A 20,899-nucleotide genomic window follows, 5' to 3' on the forward strand; every position below is an offset into this window, starting at 1 on the left:
AATGGAGGTACCACTGTATGAGCCTGGATCCAACGTGCTACTTTAAGAGTGCCCAAAGGCTTTACTTGTTACCCTTCAACAGCAGAACCCCAATGAGTCCCATTTTCCAACTGTTTCACAGCAGACGGGGTCTACCATTTGAATAATACATACAAAGTCTTGAGTAAATGGGTGCACAGAACTAGCTATTTTCCTCGGATTCAAACTCTTTGCATTTATTAAATACCCTGTAGCATATTTTTTGACCTGGATTCCAAACAGGCAAGATTTCCAGGCAACTTCTATCACAAAGCTGTAGACAATTTCATCCAATGCATCACGATACTGGGTTGCCCGGTCTACTCTTTCTGTAACGGAAACCATCTCTCTGGAACAGACAATTCTCGCCCAAATGTATCACGAAGCTTTTGTTGCACTGTCAAAACTTTCTATCCGGATACAATCTTTCTGGAACGGAAAGCACGCAACACATCTTAGTGTAACCACAAAACACCTCTTGGGCACCTCGTGTCTCAACAACAGCTCCACATGCAAAGACGACATCAGGAGGCTACCAGCCATAAGCCTTTGTCCATACTGCCTTCTTCCTGAACTCTGGGAGAGACCGCAGAGCCAGCAGAGATGCTGAAAAAATAATGAACATTCACAGCAATTAGTCAACCCCGCAATTGCTCCTCCACAATTATGTTTTTAAGGATATGCTGGTGTGTGTGTGAAATGAAATGGAAAAAAGGCGAAGATATTTGAAAACTTTGACCTGTTCGATTTGACCTGTTCGATTGGTTGTCCATACGCCAACTGTGGGGCCTATAATTTCTTGAGAAAACCATGACTTTGTTTTTCTTGTACTTCACTGCCAGCTGTTCTCTCTGGCAATAGCCTGAAAATGCTCTGATCAGTCTTCTTAGGCCTACTTTTGTTAGGGACACCTGCATATACATCTGTATATAGTAGAACTGAGATGGGTTTTGTGGCCAGTTTAGGGGCATGATACTCTGGGGTTGTTAGACACTGGACATTGTCATTTATGTATACGTTGAACAGTGCTGGTGTGTGTGTGTGTGTGTGTGTGTGTGTGTGAAAACATCCCCCCAAATTATTTCATTCAAACTCTCTGTGCAATTTGTTAAACAGATCAATGTGCAGCAGCGGTAAGGTCGAACGCTGACAAGAAGGAGGAAAACGTAAAAGCGTTCAATTGCCAGTGCTAAAACCTAAGCATCTACATACTTCTTTACATAAGACCCAAATCAAGGTACTGTGGGTATTGGAACTAAGGGCTAGACTAGACTACATCCAATTTGCCACTGAAACTGAAGCCAAGATTTCCTTTTAAGACAGTTTCCTTTCTAACCTAAGCTGATGGATGAATCAATACATATGGGAGAAAGGGATGTGAGTTGCTATTTAAGTGAAGCATGCAATTACATCCCAAATACTGATCACTAAACAAAGCACATTTATAAAAGTCAACAGCGTAACCCTCCTTCTGAAACGTAATGTTGATATTCATCCAATTTGAAAGGCTGTAAATGCAACAAATGCAACAATACCTTTCAAAAGATTCCTAGAAAACTGGGATAGCACTTCGTCTGAGCTCTCCATCAGGTTAAATAGCCAGTCAATGAACTAGGAAGAAATCAAAAGTTAAAGCGCTAGTATGATTTACTTACTGCCATACCTTAAATCAGCATTGGCGAGTAAGTTCAGGTTGAAAAAAACATTACCACTGTTAAGCTTACACCTGCTCTGATCGGAAGCCCAAACTATACAATTCACGCAAAGACGTGTAATGGTAACCCAATGGCTGTTTTGAAATTTTTAAAAGTTACTTTGGGCAAGAACCAATGGGGAGAGAAACAACACCAGAATGTACCTTTTCCACATTCCACTGAAAAGTGGAAAGCACTTTTGGGGAATGATGCAAAATAGATGTGATGATCTCATAATACATGTTATTAGGCTCCACACTTTTGCCTTTCTGGAAACAGAATGCTTAGCTCTAGTTAGCACACTAACCACATTTCCTTGTCCTAGTCTGGTAAAACTTGCAAATGTTCAGTGGAGCTTGTGAGCTACACAAGTGCCAGAGAGCATGTCCAGAGGGCCACCAGTGAGATCTGCTTATCACATTGCGAGGAAAGAGAAACGTGCTTCGGTATGTTGTTGTTTAGACGTTTAGTCATGTCCGACTCTTCATGACCCCCTGGACCAGAGCACGCCAGGCACTCCTGTCTTCCACTGCCTCCCGCAGTTTGGTCAAACTCATGCTGGTAGCTTCGAGAACACTATCCAACCATCTCGTCCTCTGTTGTCCCCTTCTCCTTGTACCCTCCATCTTTCCCAACATTGGGGTCTTTTCCAGGGAGTCTTCTCTTCTCATGAAGTGGCCAAAGTATTGGAGCTTCACGATCTGTCCTTCCAGTGAGCACTCAGGGCTGATTTCCTTAAGAATGGAGAGGTTTGATCTTCTTGCAGTCCATGGGACTCTCTCAAGAGTCTCCTCCAGCACCAGAATTCAAAAGCATTAATTGTTCGGTGATCAGCCTTCTTTATGGTCCAGCTCTCACTTCCATACATCACTACTGGGAAAACCATAGCTTTAACTATATGGACCTTTGTTGTGCTTCAGTATGGTCTGCTCCAAAATAGGTGTTAACACTTACCCACAGTTTGCAATCTACTTCAAATCCAAGTCCTGGTTTGCAGCCAATCCTTAAGCACAATACTTAACCTTAAGATATTCAGACTTTGAGCTGGTTCATATATGCAATGCTAACCAAATCAAATCATGGCTTAGTATAAATGCACAGAGGCGGCAATTTGCTCCCCAGGTAAGGATGATGGAGAGATTAGTTGCAGTTTGCGTTTAAATGCAAATTGGCTGAATTCACACTTTGCCAAACTATATGCAAACTGAAAGAGAGCCATTCTTTGAGATTTGCACTTCTCTGAATTTTGCAATGTAGTTCTCCAGACAAGAACCAAAATGCACATATGAGTGCATATATTAGTGAAAATATTATGGGAAATATTAGCTCAAACACAGACGTAAAAAGTCGTGCAAGCCTTCATTTCTACTACATATGGTGTACAGTTTTATTACAGCACAATTTTTACGGGTACTTTTTTATGCAATATCAGTGCAAGAAACCCCACATGCACAGAAAATAGTAGGGAAAGTCAGACCCCAGTGTTATAATGCAATGAAATTTAGTGTAGTGATAACTATATTAAAGGAAGGAAATAGCTAATTTCCCTTCTCCACACTTCTGATCTGTTTTTAAGCTCCATTGCTTACACTTGCTTTGTCCATTTAACAAAGAAATAACACCATGACTAAATGTGAAACTTTCCCAGCATTCTCCGGAGCTTAATGTTTGCATAGATGGCTTTTGAGACATCTTCATTATCCCATTTTGCTCGTATCTGACAGAGTTCTCATTTATATTTATGAGTCGCTTTTAATAATGTCTGTTTTTACGGCATGTTTGGTTCCAGGTAATAATTTTGTATGCTGATTTTATGCAAATATCACCTTAAGTGCGCTGAATAAGACTCAGGCTACAAATTGCCAAAACAGCTATGTACAAAAAGACCCAATAATAATATAGACACATGGACATGGCCTATGTTCCGTCTGCACAGTACTCATAACAACATTTACACTAATCCAATCAATAAGAAATACGTAAGTCTCAGTACGAGTCCACTGATGATAGAAATTCCTCTAACCAGAGGAAAAAACAGAATGAGAGAAAAGAAAAACTTTTGGAAAAGATAAAAGAAGCCGAAAAGAAATTGAGGTCCAAACCAAAGTCTCATGAGATTTTGAGAGAAATAAAGTATTATCAGTCACAATACATGGAACTGATGAACCAAGAGATAGAATGGAAGATAAAGCAAATGAAACAAAGAACATTTGAATCGGCGGACAAATGTGGGAAACTTTTGTCATGGCAATTGAAAAAGAGACAAAAATTGAACACTGTGACAAGTTTGGAAATGGAAGGAAAAATTATCCACAAACCAAATGAGATAAATAACTGTTTCCAAAGTTTTTTTAGAAAACTATATGCACAAGGGCCGATTAATGAGAAGGAAATAGAAGAATTTATTCAAAAACATGGATTACCAAAGATCTCAGATCAAAGTAAAAGAATTTTGAATGAGAAAATAACAGGACAAGAAATAGAGGACGCCATTCAGAAGATGAAACTAGGAAAATCTCCAGGCCCAGATGGCTTGACTGCTAGATATTACAAGGCACTGAAGGATTAGTTAATACAACCACTGAAGGAAGTTTGTAATGAAATTTTGGAAGGGAAAAAGGCACCCGAATCGTGGAAAGAAGCTTTTATTTCACTTATACCGAAAACAGAGGCTGAAAAGAACCAGGTCAAAAACTACCGCCCTATATCATTACTCAATGTGGATTACAAAATCTTTGCAGACATTTTAGCAAAAAGATTGAAGAGAGTATTGGTGCAGGAGATTCATAAGGACCAAACAGGCTTTCTCCCAGGGAGACATATGTCAGACAATGTAAGGAACATTATAGACATTTTAGAGTTGTTGGAAGTTAACATTAATAGAAAGGCAGTGATAATTTTTGTGGACGCGGAGAAAGCCTTTGATAACATTGGTTGGACCTTTATGAAGAAGAATCTCCAAGGGATGGGGGTAGGCCAAAGATTTGAAAACGGTATAGGTGCTATATATTCTAAGCAAAAAGCAAAGCTGATTGTTAACAATGTGGTAACGGAAGAGATTCCTATAGAAAAAGGTACACGACAGGGATGCCCAATATCACCCTTACTTTTTATAACAGTCCTGGAGGTTTTGCTGAACATGATTAGAGGGGACCAATTGGTTAAAGGCGTTCAGCTTGGAACAAAAGACTACAAATTAAGGGCGTTTGCAGATGATTTGGTACTGACGTTGCAACAGCCAGAGACTAGTACTAAAAGGGTCTTAGACCTAATTGAGAATTTTGGTCAAGTAGCAGGATTTAAACTGAATATGCAAAAAACTAAAGTGTTAGAGAAAAAACTAACAATGGCAGAAAAAGACAAGTTTCAGAAGGAAACAGGTTTAACAATAACAAAAAAGGTGAAATATCTGGGTGTGAACCTGACTTCTAAAAATGTAAATCTATTTAAAGACAATTATGATAAATGTTGGACAGAGGTGAAGAAAGATCTAGAAATATGGTCAAGATTGAAACTCTCCTTGTTAGGCCGAATTGCTGTCATCAAGATGAATGTATTGCCTAGGATGTTGTTTTTATTCCAGACACTCCAGATCTTGGACAAGATGGACTGTTTCAAGAGGTGGCAAAAAGACATATCAAAATTTGTCTGGCAGGGCAAAAAGCCCAGAATAAACTTTAAGATTTTAACTGATGCAAAAGATAGAGGGGGTTTTGCCCTGCCGGACTTGAGACTTTATTATGAATCGGCAGCTTTTTGCTGGCTGAAACAATGGCTACTTCTTGAGAATACAGACATTTTGGATCTGGAAGGGTATGATAATAGATTTGGCTGGCATGCATACATATGGTATGACAAGGTAAAATTGCATAAAGGCTTTAAAAACCATATTGTGAGGAAAGCACTGTACAATGTTTGGATAAGATACAAAGATTTGCTGGAAAGTAAAACCCCTAGGTGGTTATCACCAATGGAGGCTAAAGAGGTAAAAAAACTAAATATGGAGTCCAACTGGCCAAAATATTCTGAAATTTTAGAACAAGATGGTGAAAGAGTTAAATTGCAGAGTTTTGACAAATTAAAGTCTAAGGTGCGAAATTGGTTGCATTACCATCAGATAAATGAGGTATTTAAACAGGACAGGAAAATAGGTTTCCAGAGGGAGAGGTCGAAATTAGAAACAGAACTGTTAGAACCCAATACTAAGAACCTGTCGAGAATGTACAATTTGCTGCTGAAGTGGAATACACAAGATCAAGTAGTAAAACCAGCCATGATTAAATGGGCACAAGACATAGGTCATGACATAATGATTGATGACTGGGAACAGTTATGGAACACAGGTATTAAGTTTACAGCTTGTAATGTATTAAGAGAGAATATAATGAAAATGATCTATAGGTGGTACATGACCCCAGTCAAACTTGCAAAAATTTATCATCTGCCCAGTAATAAATGTTGGAAATGTAATGAGACGGAAGGTACCTTCTATCACCTTTGGTGGACCTGCCCGAAGGTAAAGGCCTACTGGGAAATGATCTATAATGAAATAAAAAAGGTCCTTAAATGGACATTTTTGAAAAAGCCAGAGGCCTTCCTTCTGGGTATGGTAGGCCAATTGGTGCCAAGGAAGGACAAAACATTTTTTATGTATGCTACCACGGCGGCAAGAATTCTTCTGGCAAAGTATTGGAAGATGCAGCAGCTACCTACTCTGGAAGAATGGCAAGCGAAGGTGATCGAATATATGGGAATGGCAGAAATGACCGGCAGAGTTCGCGACCAGGGGAGAGAGACGGTGGAAGAAGACTGGAAGAAATTTAAAAAATATCTTAAAGACTGTTGTAAAATTGATGATGCTTGAGATGTTATGGTTATAAGAAATAGAGAATTGCAGCTGTAAACTATAAATTTAAAGAATGTACAAAGAAAATGAGCGAATTAACTGAACGAAGGGTTGCTGAGAAAGGGTTAATATAAGGATGCAGAAAAAGGGAGGTACGGGGAAGTCCGGGAAAGAAGGTTTTAAAAATAAGTTTAAGAAATTATACATGTTTATTTGTTTGTATGTCTTGTAGGGTTTGCTTTGTTATTTGTTTTATTATATGTTTGGAAAATTAATAAAAATTATTATAAAAAAAGAAAAGAAATTCCTCTAACCAGAACGCCAGCTACATACCTTTTGTGTTTGTTCCTTCCAAGGCTCTTTAGCCAACAGACTCTGCAGGCTGCCTGGGAAAAGAGCGAGGGTCTCCTGCGCAGCTAGATTATCTCCCGGGCGCTTGCCCAAATAGTTTGCAGGCAACGCTGATCTTGCTTCCCCTTCCCAGCTGGCGCTGAGGCCAAGCAGCAGCGGCACAGAGTGGTCAGCCCAGGCCACCACAGAGGCAGCAAAGATCCACAACAGGAAGCTGACCGCCTAGACAGGAAACAGATTCGGTTTTTGCTAACGGGCTCTGCAACGCCTGGAAAGGGCTATAAAGCCAAGGCAGCCATTTGGAAAGAAAATTGAGTTCAGAAGCTCAAAAGAATTTCAGTGGCTTGTTGTTGTTGTTTTATTTTGGAATCTGGTCATGGTTCAAACCTCAACTCAGCCAACTCAACTCCTGAACAGCCATGGAGCAGCACACCTGCAAAATGGGCATTGGAGAGGTCTGCTTTGCAGTTTTTTGTTAGGTGCACAAACACAAAAGTTAGTGCACACAAAAGCACTGCATCCCTACAATTTGCTGCAGCAGAGCAGTCTTTGAATCAGGAATTTTATTGCGCATCTCTCCAAGAGCCTTCTGCCGTACAACACAGAAATAGCAAGGAAAGCAGCTCAATCCATCTGAATTATTTGAATCTAGCAAATTACACAGATGGCTTTAAAAGTGCTCAAAATACTTTTTTTTAAAAAAAAAACTGCAGTAGATGTATATCTACAGTGATATTTTCTTTTGAGATTCCATCACTGTTTTTACATTCAGGCAGGCCAGGTGGTCAATTTCCAAATTTTAAACATGTGTTCTGAACAACCATTTTGATATATTTTGTCAGCAATCTGACATTTTCATTACGAAAGTAATAAGATGACTTTTACGAGGGGAAGAAATCTCCACATGTTCCACAGGAAGGGGCATATATCATGAATAAAGTCATTTCCCCACTGTTATGAAAAACAAAAAATTATACATTTTGGGAATGTACCTCTTTTGGAGCCACATTTTGTATGGATGTTGTCTTCAAGGAAATGTTTTTAATATATCCCATTAGTTCCAAGAGCCACGCCATTCTCTTTAAGACTCCTGTAATGGCAAAAACGCACCTGTATTTTGAAGCACTTTAAAGATAACAAGGGAATCTTCCCCATCCTTATTCTAAGTTTCAGTACTGCCCATGTGCTCAACTAAGAAATAATAATAATAATAATAATAATAATAATAATAATAATAATAATTTATTATTTATACCCCGCCCATCTGGCTGAGTTCCCCAGCGAAGGCATTCAGAATTAGAGTTGATGGGTGCAAAAACGTAACTATATAAACAAAAGAATACTTTCACCATTTCACCATCATTGTTTCCAAACCGTTTGGTAAAACAAAGCCACCCCACCAAAAAAGAGAGACCTGAAATAATAATAATAATAATAATAATAATAATAATAATAATAATTTATACTCCGCCCCTCTGGCTGGGTTTCCCCATCCACTCTGGGCGGCTTCCAACTGAATATTAAGAACAACACAGCATCAGACATTAAAAACTTCCCTAAACAGGGCTGCCTTCAATTGTCTTTTAAAAGTAAAATAGTTGCTTATTAACTTGACATCTGCTGGGAGGGCGTTCCACAGGGCAGGCGCCACTACCGAGAAGGCCCTCTGCCTGGTTCCCTGTAACCTCACTTCTTGCAGGGAGGGCCCTCGGCGCTGGACCTCAGTGTCCGGGCAGAACAATGGGGATGGAGACGCTCTTTCAGGTCTACTGGGCCAAGGCTGTTTAGGGCTTTAAACTTTGAACTGTGCTTGGAAACGTACAGGGAGTAGAGATGGGAAGGCCTGCAAAAAACCCCGAAAAAATGGGGGGGAAACCTGGGTCTTTTCCAACACCCCCCCCCAAAAAAACGGAAAAAAACCTGGGTTTTTCCAGGCCTTCTCATCTTTAACTGGGAGCCACTATACTTTCAGGACCGGTGTTATATGGTGTCAGTGGCCATTCCCAGTCACCAGTCTAGCTGCCGCAGTCTGAATTAGTTGCACTTTCCAGGTCACCTTCAAAGGTAGCCCCACGCAGAGCTACATGAATGATACAGACATGGGATTTACACTCTCACATGCGGCAAGCCAACACAACTTGTGTCCCATTGAGCCAAATGCAGTTCAACAGCGGCTAGGTAAACCTCTTTCCCGCCCCCGCCCCCTGCTTTTTGCCTGGGACTGCAAAAACTGGTGGGTTGGCTTTAATTTCTGCAGGCCTCTCATAGAAGAACTCACAAGTGTGCAGAGCACAAGCAGTAAATGGGGATAAAGATATTTTATTACTGGGCGCTTCTTATACAGATAGCAAGGATGAGAGCTTGCGGGCCACACAGTCTCTTTTGCTATTAGCTCTTACCTGTGTTTTCGTGGCTCACAATTCTCGCATGATAGAAGCTCTGCAACAACATCCACACAATGGTTTCTTTCTGCTGGCACCCAACGGCAATACTAATCACGTCGTTCCATCTCAGCAAAGGAAATCTGCCTTGGGAAACTATATAAACTTTGACAAATGTGACCTTTTCCAAATTGTTCTGCAAAACAAGCCATGAAGTAGATGAGAAATAGGAAACCGACTCTCTCACTAGCTATTATGTGAAGAGGAGAAGAATTCCCTCACGCTAAAGTAGAGACATTTTGTATTTCTGGAACGGAGGTCTCTGTTGATCTTTATGGCTGGCTATAATTTATAGAATCATAGAGTTGGAATAGACCACAAGGGCCATCGAGTCCAACCCCCTGCCAAGCAGGAAACACCATCAGAGCACTCCTGACATATGGTTGTCAAGCCTCTGCTTAAAGATTTGATTTGATTTATTTGATTTATTCCATAGCGTCCACAAGTTTCACTCTGACAGGGCGTTTGTTGTAAAGATGGCCCATAAAATACTTTTGCAAAAGAAAAATAACTACTGGGAAGATTAAGTGAAAATTGCATGTGCAGTGTGCCCTGATGTCTTGCAATGCCAATGCAGTCTAGAACATTACAAAGAAAGGTTTTCCTTTTCTGGAAAAAGATCTAGATAGCTAGACTGCAGTTACCTTTGAAACTTGGGTAATTCGGTCAATTTCTGTGTCTGCCATTTCCGAGAGACATTTTGCTGCGTGTATATACAGCTTCACTTCACTTGGCTGCAAAGATAAAAACGAATGTGTGCTTTAAAACCAAGCAAGCCAACAGCCTAAATAAATCATAAAAGTAGCATCCCCCAACACTTCCCTTTTCAAAGTTTCTAAATTCAACTTGGAAGGCATATATATATATTCGTTTACCCTAACCACCCACTAAACACTTTCAAATAGATGGAAATTGGAATAACAGCCACCTGTCTTTTCCACAACAGATTAGCAGAAAGCATTTCATTGTGGATAAACATATCAATGGAAAATGAGATCAGAAGACCCCTAGGGGGCCCTGCAAAAGTACCATCATTCTCAAATTAATCCTCACCAACACTAAATAATGGGACACGGATGGCGCTGTGGGTTAAACCACTGAGCCTAGGGCTTGTCGATCAGAAGGTCAGTGGTTCGAATCCCCGTGAAGGGGTGAGCTCCCATTGCTCGGTCCCTGCTCCTGCCAAACTAGCAGTTCGAAAGCACGTCAAAGTGCAAGTAGATAAATAGGTAAATGGCGTTTCCGTGCGCTGCTCTGGTTTCGCCACATGACCTGGAACCTGTACGCCGGCTCCCTCGGCCAATAAAGTGAGATGAGCGCCGCAACCCTAGAGTCGTCTGCGACTCGACCTAACGGTCAGGGGTCCCTTTACCTTTACACTAAATAATACGTGATTACTGGACATGTAAGTCCATTTCCCCTTTTGTATTACCCGCATGGGGTCCCAAAGAAAACTTGTTTTTTCTTTATTTACCCTGTACTTCAGTTTCTACCATGAACTCACCACAGTGCGTAATCTAAAAGCGAAACACAGTAAAACTAGCTAACGGCAATGTTGACATTTTGCTGCAACGGAAACCAGATTTTATCGTCTATTTCAACTCCATAATCATCCGCGAAGCAGATTCCATTCCTAATGCTGTTTAAATTATTCTCAAATTGGTCACATTTTCTTTAAAAAAACACACAAAACAATCCACCAGGACACTGTACCACAATGCAGTATTTCTGTGCACAAGCCCTGTTTTTAACTGTCCCATGCATAGCGGCAGATTTCATGGCCAAAGATTTTCCCTGTAGCTGTCCCGGTTCTCCAGTCATTCTTACTGTCTTAAAAGGAGCCCCTTTTTCAACACCGTCCTAATACTTTAAATATTTACTTTCCTTACCCGAATCCCATTTGGCAGAAGTTCAAATATCCTCTCCACAGTCCTGCAAAGGCAGCTCCAGCTGTACTGGGCAGAGCTAGGCAGTTTCATGGCTTGGCTGAGCCCTTGCAACATACTCCAGCAAAGATCCAGGTCTCGCGGCTGGTTTTTTGCTTCAAAATGCTGCACCATGAAGACTTCTGTGAAAGCCTGCAATCTGTCTTCTGCTACATGTTTCATCCATACAGATAAGGATGTGAAAAGGTATCTCTTGGCTTGTGCCTAAAGTGCAGATAGTAAGGTATTAGGGAACCCCAACAAGGACTGTCTCATAGCATTAGGAAAAATGTTATTAGACCCAATGGCTTGTTTTACTTTAATATTCTTGGCAAACGTCCTCTTTGTAAGAATACAGTCAAACTTCGGTTGTCGAACATAATCCATTCGAGAAGCCCGTTCAGCTTCCGAAATGTTCGACAGCTGAGACGCGGCTTCCGATTGGCTGCAGGAGCTTCACACACTCAAATGGAAGCTGTGTCAGACTTTCGGCTTCCGAAAAATGTTTGAAAACCGGAACACTTCCTTCCAGGTTTTCAGCGTCCAGGAGCCAAAACGTTCCAAAATGGAGGTGTTTGGGAACCAAGGTTTGACTGTATGCATACCACGCGTAAATGAAGGTGATATTCTATTACAGGAATAGTAATGTTGCTTAAGGGTTATTTTTTTTTAAAAAAACCAACCACACAACTTTTAATGATCTTTTGTGAGTGTTAAGTACCTACAAATCCAAAATCTTTTCTCAGTCGTGTCCACAGGAATTGGACTGGACTGATAATGCCCCATTAAATTTGCTCAATAATAAATTATTATTTGAAGGAGGGGAGATAGAAAAAGGCACTGGAGCCAGCCCCAAAACTGTGCCCAGGGCAACACCCTCCCACTACGCCTCCGTAGAAAGGGATCTCTGCAAGTGATTTCCAAGAGTCCTGTGCATAGCTGTCAACTTACAGATTAGAAAATAAGAGACCAGCAGCCTCGAAAATAAGGGATCAGCAGCCAAAATAAGGGATTTTAGTCAACCAGCTGAAATACAAAGTTAAAAGGGACCTGATAATTTTGGAGAGCAGCACCAGTTTTTAGCCCTTCGTTTCCAGAGGTTGCTGCTCAAGACACCAGCTGATGAAACACTGCAATTAAATAACTACAAGCAGCAACCACTTTTCACGCAAAACGAAGTCCAAGCTACGAAGATGCTGCTGCAGTTCTGTATCTTTTCTCTTGTGCTCCATCTGTAGCTCTCAGTTCCATCAGGCAGGGCGGGAGGAAGAGAGGCGGGAAAATAGCGCCCGAAGTAAACCTGCAGATCAGACTATCTATGCTAATCTACCAATACAAATCTATGGGAGAAGCACTTGCGGTCCTTCCTCCGCTTTCCTCCTCTATGGTTAGCCCTTGGAACACCTGCCAGCGCCTCCGCCTCCACCTCCTCTCTCTGAACTGCTTTCTCTATGGTTGCCCTCGCTCTCCTCTCAAGGCTCCTCAGTCCCGGCGGGGAGGGACTCCCAGGGGCCGAGGCTGGTGAGAGGAGTCCGGAGGGGGGCAGGCCAGGCAGCCAAGAAATACAGTTGGAGCCTCTCTCCTCCCTGGCCGGCAGGGAGGGAGGGAGAGGAGCTGCTTCCTTTGAAACCCGGGAAATTTAAGGGACATCATCAATCAGGGACAGCAGTGGGAAATGGCGCTGGGATAAGGGAGTTTCCCGCCTGTCAGGAAACTGACATCAGAGCAACAGGAGAAGGAGAGGCTCTCCGATTCTGCAGGAGAAGGTACCAGCACTAGGGGGAGATGCAGCTTGATAGAGGGGGAAGGAAATCAGCGTAACACCAAGGATCCAGGAGAGCAAATGGGGGAAGAGGGGGAAGGGCTCCGGGATTCTTCCCTGGACGTCAGTGAAGAGAGCACTGGTATTCCACTACCCACGCCCTCCCTGCGCAGAAGACTCCCGCGCAATGAGAGGCGGAGAAAATTGGGTGTCAAACAGCTTTTATGCTGGCAAAGGTTTAAGAAACGCCCACAGACAGATTCTGCTAGCGACTGAGACAGCCACGCGGAGATGGGCTGTGCAGTGAAGACGGTTTAACCCAGCCCATTAAGCTCCCAAACGGGGACAGTTTACGCGCGAGTAACTCCAAACCACTACACCGCCAAATAAGGGACGGTTGACAGCTATGGTCCTGTGCTGTACATCGGACTCCCTATGATCAGCTGATTATTGGTTCTTCAGAAACCTTTTTCGATCCCATCCACTTGCCTTTTCCCCTACTGGCACCCGACATCATCTTTGACATCCGGTGCTGGCAGATAAGCATGGCTTGACCAAGATGATTCCCTACACCCCATTTGACTGGGATCTTAGACACCCCGTTTTACGGAAACTTCTAAGTGCTGATTATGAGCCTGGCAAAGAGAGAGGAGGGCAGCCATTGGGCGTGGCGGCCCACAGAGTGATGACACGTACGCTTAGACTGCAGACGAGAGGCGGGGCTACCCACATGCCCAAAAGCATGGCAGCGTTCTGCGACGACTGGGCCTGGGTCACAGCTACTTCAAGGCACAGCTGCTGTATCTCTACTCCTAAAAGACACGAGGAGAGCAAAGGCTGACGTCAGAGGGAAGGAAAAAATCAGAATAGCACACAGTCCAAACCAAAACTGAAAACCACCATTCACCACAATGGATGTCACACGATTTCCATGACATTCCTATACACTTTGACTTGGGAAAACATAGAAGATTTTTTTGGGGGGTGGGGGTTGCACCTGAAGTAGCAGTAAAGTCTCTGCTGGGGTGATTTACCACCACCCCTTGGTTGAAACCCTCCTCAAATCAGGAAATAAAGAAAACTTTCTGCAGTAGAAGATCACCTCTCTTGTTGTGGGGCTGACCTGGCTCAAAAGCTAAAACAGCTTGAAACTGCTAAACGGAGCAGAACTCTGCTGCTTTTATGTACCGTATTTTTCGCTCTATAAGACGCACCAGACCACAAGACGCACCTAGTTTTTGGAGGAGGAAAACAAATATTCTGAATCTCAGAAGCCAGAACAGCAAGAGGGATCGCTGCACAGTGAAAGCAGCAATCCCTCTTGCTATTCTGGCTCCTGGGATAGCTGCGCAGCCTGCATTCGCTCCATAAGACGCCCACACATTTCCCTTTACTTTTTAGGAGGGAAAAGGTGAGTCTTATAGAGCAAAAAATACGGTATTTCTATTGCAGGGGTTTTTTTTTTGTTTTGCTTTTAAAGACCTATCTTCAAGGATGCTTGCTGTTCTGTAACATAACAATAAAATTCAATTTAAGTTGAAACCACAAAACGCAAGTGCTAAACACTGCAATGGAAGCAAAACATAATTACTGGAGCACTCTGCGCTGCATATTGGAGACATCTCACAAATGCAGTCGTTAGACACAAAGCCTTGGCAACAAACTAAGTGCTTCATAACCATACCACAAAAATGTAGTTTTACAAATCCTCTCCTCCTCACGGAGGGGAGGCGTTGTGATCGGGAGCCGTTCCCGCACGGAGCAGGGGGCGTTCCGGCCCCTGCTCGACGTCACTGCTGACGCGCCACACCCCCAACAAGCCTGCCTATCAGCGGCAGGCTCGGGGGCGGGGTTTAGCCACTTAAACGCGGCCGCGGCAGCCCCTTTCCCTCATTGCGCTGCGTGACTCTTAGTGAAAACTCCAGGAAACTCATAAATCGTGTGGTTGCGTGCAAATTACGTTATATAAATGGCCAAGTTATTCCGCACGGTGACATTCGAATTGGTGATGAGTCATTGTTCCGGGATGACAGTGTTCATCTTTCAGATAATAGCAATGACATATGGCTGGCCGATATCATCAGAAGCCTCAGGGACTGGTTGCAGCTGTGAGGGTATTGGTGGCGAGCCTTGGGCTCGGGTGGCGGTTAGGCATTGGAACGTGTGGTTGGTGTATGGAAGGGCAGGGTGTGGCCATCGCCTACCCCTTCACTTATGGGTATTCCGTTAAAGGAATCCGGCGGTCGTGGATCCTGTCCGATGCCCTGCTGGGGCTGGGGGCCATGGCACGACCCCCGGTGGCATCAGAGGAGAGCTTATAATTGTATTTGCATCAACAGGTTCCCCTTACCGGTGATTAACCCCCGCTAGACTCACTCCTCACTGAGTGGGTGGAGTCAATTTTGCTGTTATTCCAATGCCTAAGCCAATACCTCTCACATGCTGTAATCAATAAAGTTGTGGCCTTTTTCTAGCCCATAAACCTAAAATACTGTGTCCATGTGTCTTTCTTATCCCAAGCTAAGGGGATGGGTCCTCGAATCACAAATAGATCTTATTCACAAAAGGAAACACAGACAGAGTCCGGTGAACTTTATTATTATTATTATTATTATTATTATTATTTAAAAAATGCTTTTAAAACAACTTACCAAAATTTAGTCTCAGGAGAGGGGAAAGAATCGATGCCCAGTTCACAGGTGGGTACTGGTAGCTTGCTCCATTCAATGCTATGGGAGCCATAGCTGCTTTGACCAAGTGAGGCCGAATTTGTTCAGGGCCTGAAACAGAATACCAAACCACAACATGGATTTTCTGGTAGTGTGGTGGCACCTCGGTAAAACCACTTCTGACTGTTTGTAGCAGCGTTTTCCCCAGAGGCAGAGGACAAGAACAGGAGTCATACTCAAATTCACAGTCAAGAGCTTCTTTATTGCTTGACTGGTTGCACAAGGATTTCTGCTACTATTATATACAAGCTATTTACATTCATTCTTTATCTCTCCAGTGTGGTATAATCTGTGTGTGTGTGTGTGTGTGTGTGTGTGTGTGTGCATGCGCGCTTTCCTTGTGTGGAAATTGCAGCCTGCAACTTCCTCCCTTTATTTGCACCTCCAGCTGACATCAATCAAACCTAGAGTGCCACTCCTACACACTAAAGAAAATTCTGGAACCTTCTTTAAGTTTCCAGGAACTTTTATCTGTTTCTTAAAGAATATTTTCCTAAAATGTCTCAACTAAAGTCCCCGGAAGAACAAATACTAGCAGTGGAAACCTTTTCATGGAATTTTAACTAAATTTTACTGGGTTGTTTTTTTAAACTGAACCATTTTGTGCCCCCAAAACTAAAAGGAAGCACACCCTTTATTAGAATTAAGAAATGAAAAGAAGAATTATCATCGGTGCATTGAATGAATGCGACCCATCTCAACCCTCAAAATAAACAAGGACATTTCAAAAGCAATGCAGAAGTTTGGCGTACTAGAGGGATTATTCTAACATATATATAAAAAAGATTATTCTAACATATATATAAAAAAGAATACCAAATCAATTTTTTAAAAGGCTTTGATCTGTTTTTGTAAGCAATCCAAATACAACATTATATTTTATAGCAGCCAACCAAAAAGAAAGCAAAAGGGGGGTGTTAAGTATGGTGAGAGTTTTCCTCACAAATGTGTGTGAGCTTAGACATTCTCAAAGTGCGCCAGTAAAAAAGAGACACACCTTGAGCTAAACAACTCAACAGCTTTGGCTAACTCCCCTTTAAGAAGCTCAACGGTTCAATAAATACTGATTTATTAATTTGGGGTTCTCAAAAATAGGGGCCGTCTTATACATGGAAAAACACGGTATTCCCAATATTGACATTTGCTTTTTACCTTTCTTCCCACTTTCGATAACAAAGTCGATGGCTACCCTCAGGAAACTTTTCTCAGGCAGGTAGCTAAAGTCTGGCGGAACTGTGAAAACAAAATTGTGCCCATCATGCCAATCTTGTGCCATGTTGTACATTCAGAAGTTGATAGGAATTTGCCTTGTGTACCTAGCCAAACCATGGATTCACCTAGCTCAGTGTGTTCAAACTGACTTCAGTGGCTCAAGATTTCAGACAGAGAACATGCTCAGTCCCACCGTGAGATGCTGGGTTTTTTTGCATGTAAAATTCTTGTCCTACCACTGAGCAACAGACATTTCTCGTTCTTGGGCAGCTTCTAAAGGATGGGTGAAATTCTATTTTCCATCTGCCCCCATCACCACCTTTTATCAGTGACATTTCAAAAGTAGACTAGAACAGCCACACTTTTTTGTATACGCACAGAAAAGCCAATGGTGGTTGCCCCAAAGTTTGGAATTCATGTGGTGAGTTTTACATTGTACAGTCCTAACATTAAGCCACGTGAGTCAAAACTATCCTGTCCTAATGTTCTTCCATGTCTAGTCTCCTGATTGACATGGGAAAACAACTATATGATAGCTGCTTAATTCACAATTCCTGCTGAACATTATGAATAGGGATGGAGAACACGCCATATGGTTGCAGATCACTGTAGCGATTGTACTGCAAATCCAGACACTGTTGCTACCATCAAATGAGGACTATTTGTGCCAGTTTTAGATTCAATTTTAGATGGACCTCAACAATGGATGCCTTCAAGACGTCCAGAAATTGCAATTTACCTTAGCACCATGACGAAGTTTCAGAAGTGGATTGAAAAAGGAGGTGGTAGCATGTTATTTGGAAATGTGCCAAAACAATCCAACGACTAGTTCCTAACTCAGGTCAACTTCACTGCATCAGAATACGACCCACGATTTTCATTTGCCAAAGGACCCCCCACTTGAAAGAGGAGGAGGAGGAGTTTGGATTTGATATCCCGCTTTATCACTACCCAAAGGAGTCTCAAAGCGGCTAACATTCTCCTTTCCCTTCCTCCCCCACCACAAACACTCTGTGAGGTGAGTGAGGCTGAGAGACTTCAGAGAAGTGTGACTAGCCCAAGGTCACCCAGCAGCTGCATGTGGAGGAGCGGGGAATCGAACCTGGTTCACCAGATTACAAGTCCACTGCTCTTAACCACTAGACCACACTGACTCTCTAAAGAACTAAAGAATACAAAAATATTTGTTCTTTTGAATGGAGGCGAACAGTCAAATCAATCTTGGATGCAATCAATGCAGTCTGGTAGACTTTGCAACGACATCTTCAACATCTTGACTACCCATAAAGGAATTATCTGCAAGAATGCTTACCAGATGTTCGACTGTGGGTCGCAGACACAGTGGAGAGATGCAAATGTCCCAACAGCCATGCTGCGTTTGTCTGAAGGCCGATCACCCCAGAAAAGCTGATTATCTGCAGGTGCAACCATCACATATGAGCCGATGGTTCAATTTCCATTGCCTGAGCAGGCATTACTGAGCAACGTGTCAGTAAGATTACAAACTTAATTTGTATTTTGTATTCCCTATAACCAGAATGGGTTGGCTATACAAAGATGCAACATTCACAACCTCCTCCTCCCTTGCCAAGAGGCGATTGCTGTGGCTCAATCCCATAAGGCCAGCAACTCCTGCATTTAACAGAAGACCAAGGAGGACAAATTGCTCCCAGGTAAATAATAATAATAATAATAATAATAATAATAATAATAATAATAATAATTTGTTATTTATACCCCACCCATCTGGCTGAGTTTCCCCAGCCACTCTGGGCGGCTCCCAATCGAATACTAAAAACAATACAGCATTAAATATTAAAAACTACCCTAAACAGGGCTGCCTTCAGATTGTCTTTTAAAAGTAGGATCTGTGTATCTGAAGTGTATCTGAAGAAGTGTGCATGCACACGAAAGCTCATACCAAGAACTAACTTAGTTGGTCTTTAAGGTGCTACTGGAAGGAATTTTTTTATTTTGACTATGGCAGACCAACACGGCTACCTATCTGTAAAAGTAGGATACAGTGGTGCCTCGCAAGACGAAATTAATTCGTTCCGCAAGTTTTTTCTTCTTGCGAGTTTTTCGTCTTGCGAAGCACGGTTTCCCATAGGAATGCATTGAAAATCAATTAATGTGTTCCTAGGGAAACCGCCTTCAGACCAGGTCCGGGGACAGTCTGTCCCCCGACCTCTTCTGAAGGCTGGGGGGGGGGGAACAAGGGCTTTTCTTCCCACTGCCAGCCTTCAGAAGGCTGTTCTGAAGGCTGGCGGTGGGAAGAAAAGCCCTTCTTCCCACCTCCCACCCCGCAAGCTCCGGGGACAGGAGGGCTTTGCTGCTGACCGCCAGCATTTTAAAAGCCCCTGCTGTCCCGGGGCGATTTTAAAATGCTGGCGGGCGGGAGCAAAGCCTCCGCTGTCCCGGGGAGATTTTAAAATGCTAGGGGTCGGGAGCGAAGCGCTGCCGACCCCCAGCATTTTAAAATCTCCCCGGGACAGCAGAGAAGTCTCTGCTGTCCCGGGGAGATTTTAAAATGCTGGGGGGCGGGAGCGAACGCTTCGCTCCCGCCCGCCAGCATTTTAAGATCGCCCGGGGCAGCGGGAAGGCAGGCGGGGGGGGGGAGCAAAGACTCTGAAGGCCGGCTGTGGGCGAAAGTCTTTGCTCCCGACCGCCAGCAATTTAAAACAGGTCCCCGGAGATTTCCCTATGGGCTTTCGTCTTGCGAAGCAAGCCCATAGGGAAATTCGTCTTGCGAAGCGCCTCCAAAACAGAAAACCCTTTCGTCTTGCGGGTTTTCCGTCTTGCGAGGCATTCGTTTTGCGGGGTACCACTGTAGTTGTTTATTTCCTTGACATCTAATGGGAGGACATTTCACAGGGCAGGTGCCACTACCAAGAAGGCCCTCTGCCTGGTTCCCTGTAACTTCTCTTCTTGCAGTGAGGGAACCGCCAGAAGGCCCTCAAAGGAGGACCTCAGTGTCCGGGCAGAATGATGGGGGTGGAGATGCTCCTTCAGGTATACTGGGCCGAGGCCGTTTAGGGCTTTCAAGGTCAGCACCAACACTTTGAATTATGCTTGGAAATGTACTGGGAGCCACTGCAGATCTCTCATTGAGAGAATTATTTATCTGGAAGGGACCCAAGTGTCAGGATGCTGTCAGCGGCTCCTGGCTGGTTGCCCAGGAAAGTATAAATACAAGGATAAGTTTCTTACAGGCTTTTTTCATTTCATACTTTACTATAGACCCCAGCCTCTTGGATAATGATATTGTCTGGAGTGAATCTCCAACCCCCTTCTCTCCCACTCATTTGACATTATTACCACCTCCTCTACGGGTGCTGCTACATTCCCTCTGCCTTTGAGCTCTTTGCTCTCCTACTTTTAAGGATCACCAGGTTCTGGGAGAGGGAGGGTCTGGAATACTTTCTAGTGACAACGTATCAGCCAGCTGCTCCAGTTCTGCCTGCTCCTCCTCTCCCATGATTTCCCAGCTTTTCCCCTCATCTGCCTCTGAGCCATGAACTCCCTCAAATCCCTGTTGTAAGTCTGTACTGTCTTCCTCTTCTTCCTCCCTGGAAGGGTCAGGATGGGGAGGCGGTCTCCGCCATTCCTCTTCTGCCCAGTCCCTGACATCATCTCGTCCAACCCCCTGCAATGCAGGAATCTCAGCTAAAGCATCCATGACAGATGGCTATCCAACCTCTGCTTCAAAACCTCCAAGGAAGAAGAGTCCATCACCTTTCATGGGAGTCTGTTCCACTGCCAAACAGCTCTTACTGGCAGAAAGTTTTTCCGAATGTTTAGTCAGAATCATTCTGGAGAACGTTTGGGGACGGGTGTCAGGAGTGCATGCAGGAGCCAGGCCTTGTGACCAGTAGGGCTTCGCAGGACTGGGGCCTTCCTAAGTTTGTTCTGAAGAGGCAA

General features: G+C 43.3%; 1 protein-coding gene across 3 annotated transcripts in view; it reads right to left on the reverse strand.

Annotated features, from left to right (window-relative positions):
* Positions 1 to 186: 186 nt before the first annotated feature.
* The window catches only part of FOCAD (focadhesin), a 141,248-nt gene continuing 120,535 nt past the window's right edge, over positions 187 to 20,899 (reverse strand). For all 3 annotated transcript variants that reach the window (XM_082204526.1, XM_082204525.1, XM_082204527.1), the window contains exons 34-44: positions 18,291 to 18,393; positions 16,919 to 16,999; positions 15,689 to 15,817; positions 13,734 to 13,849; positions 11,240 to 11,500; positions 9,995 to 10,084; positions 9,309 to 9,486; positions 7,902 to 7,999; positions 6,892 to 7,131; positions 1,554 to 1,629; positions 187 to 624 (exon numbers count right to left, since the gene is read on the reverse strand). In XM_082204526.1, the coding sequence (XP_082060652.1) occupies positions 551 to 624; positions 1,554 to 1,629; positions 6,892 to 7,131; positions 7,902 to 7,999; positions 9,309 to 9,486; positions 9,995 to 10,084; positions 11,240 to 11,500; positions 13,734 to 13,849; positions 15,689 to 15,817; positions 16,919 to 16,999; positions 18,291 to 18,393 (1,446 nt within the window). In that variant the 3' untranslated portion in view covers positions 187 to 550. The remainder of the gene's footprint in view (positions 625 to 1,553; positions 1,630 to 6,891; positions 7,132 to 7,901; positions 8,000 to 9,308; positions 9,487 to 9,994; positions 10,085 to 11,239; positions 11,501 to 13,733; positions 13,850 to 15,688; positions 15,818 to 16,918; positions 17,000 to 18,290; positions 18,394 to 20,899) is intronic.

This window comes from Podarcis vaucheri (assembly GCF_965113315.1).
Source record: "Podarcis vaucheri genome assembly, chromosome: 17".
NCBI lineage: Eukaryota > Metazoa > Chordata > Lepidosauria > Squamata > Lacertidae > Podarcis > Podarcis vaucheri.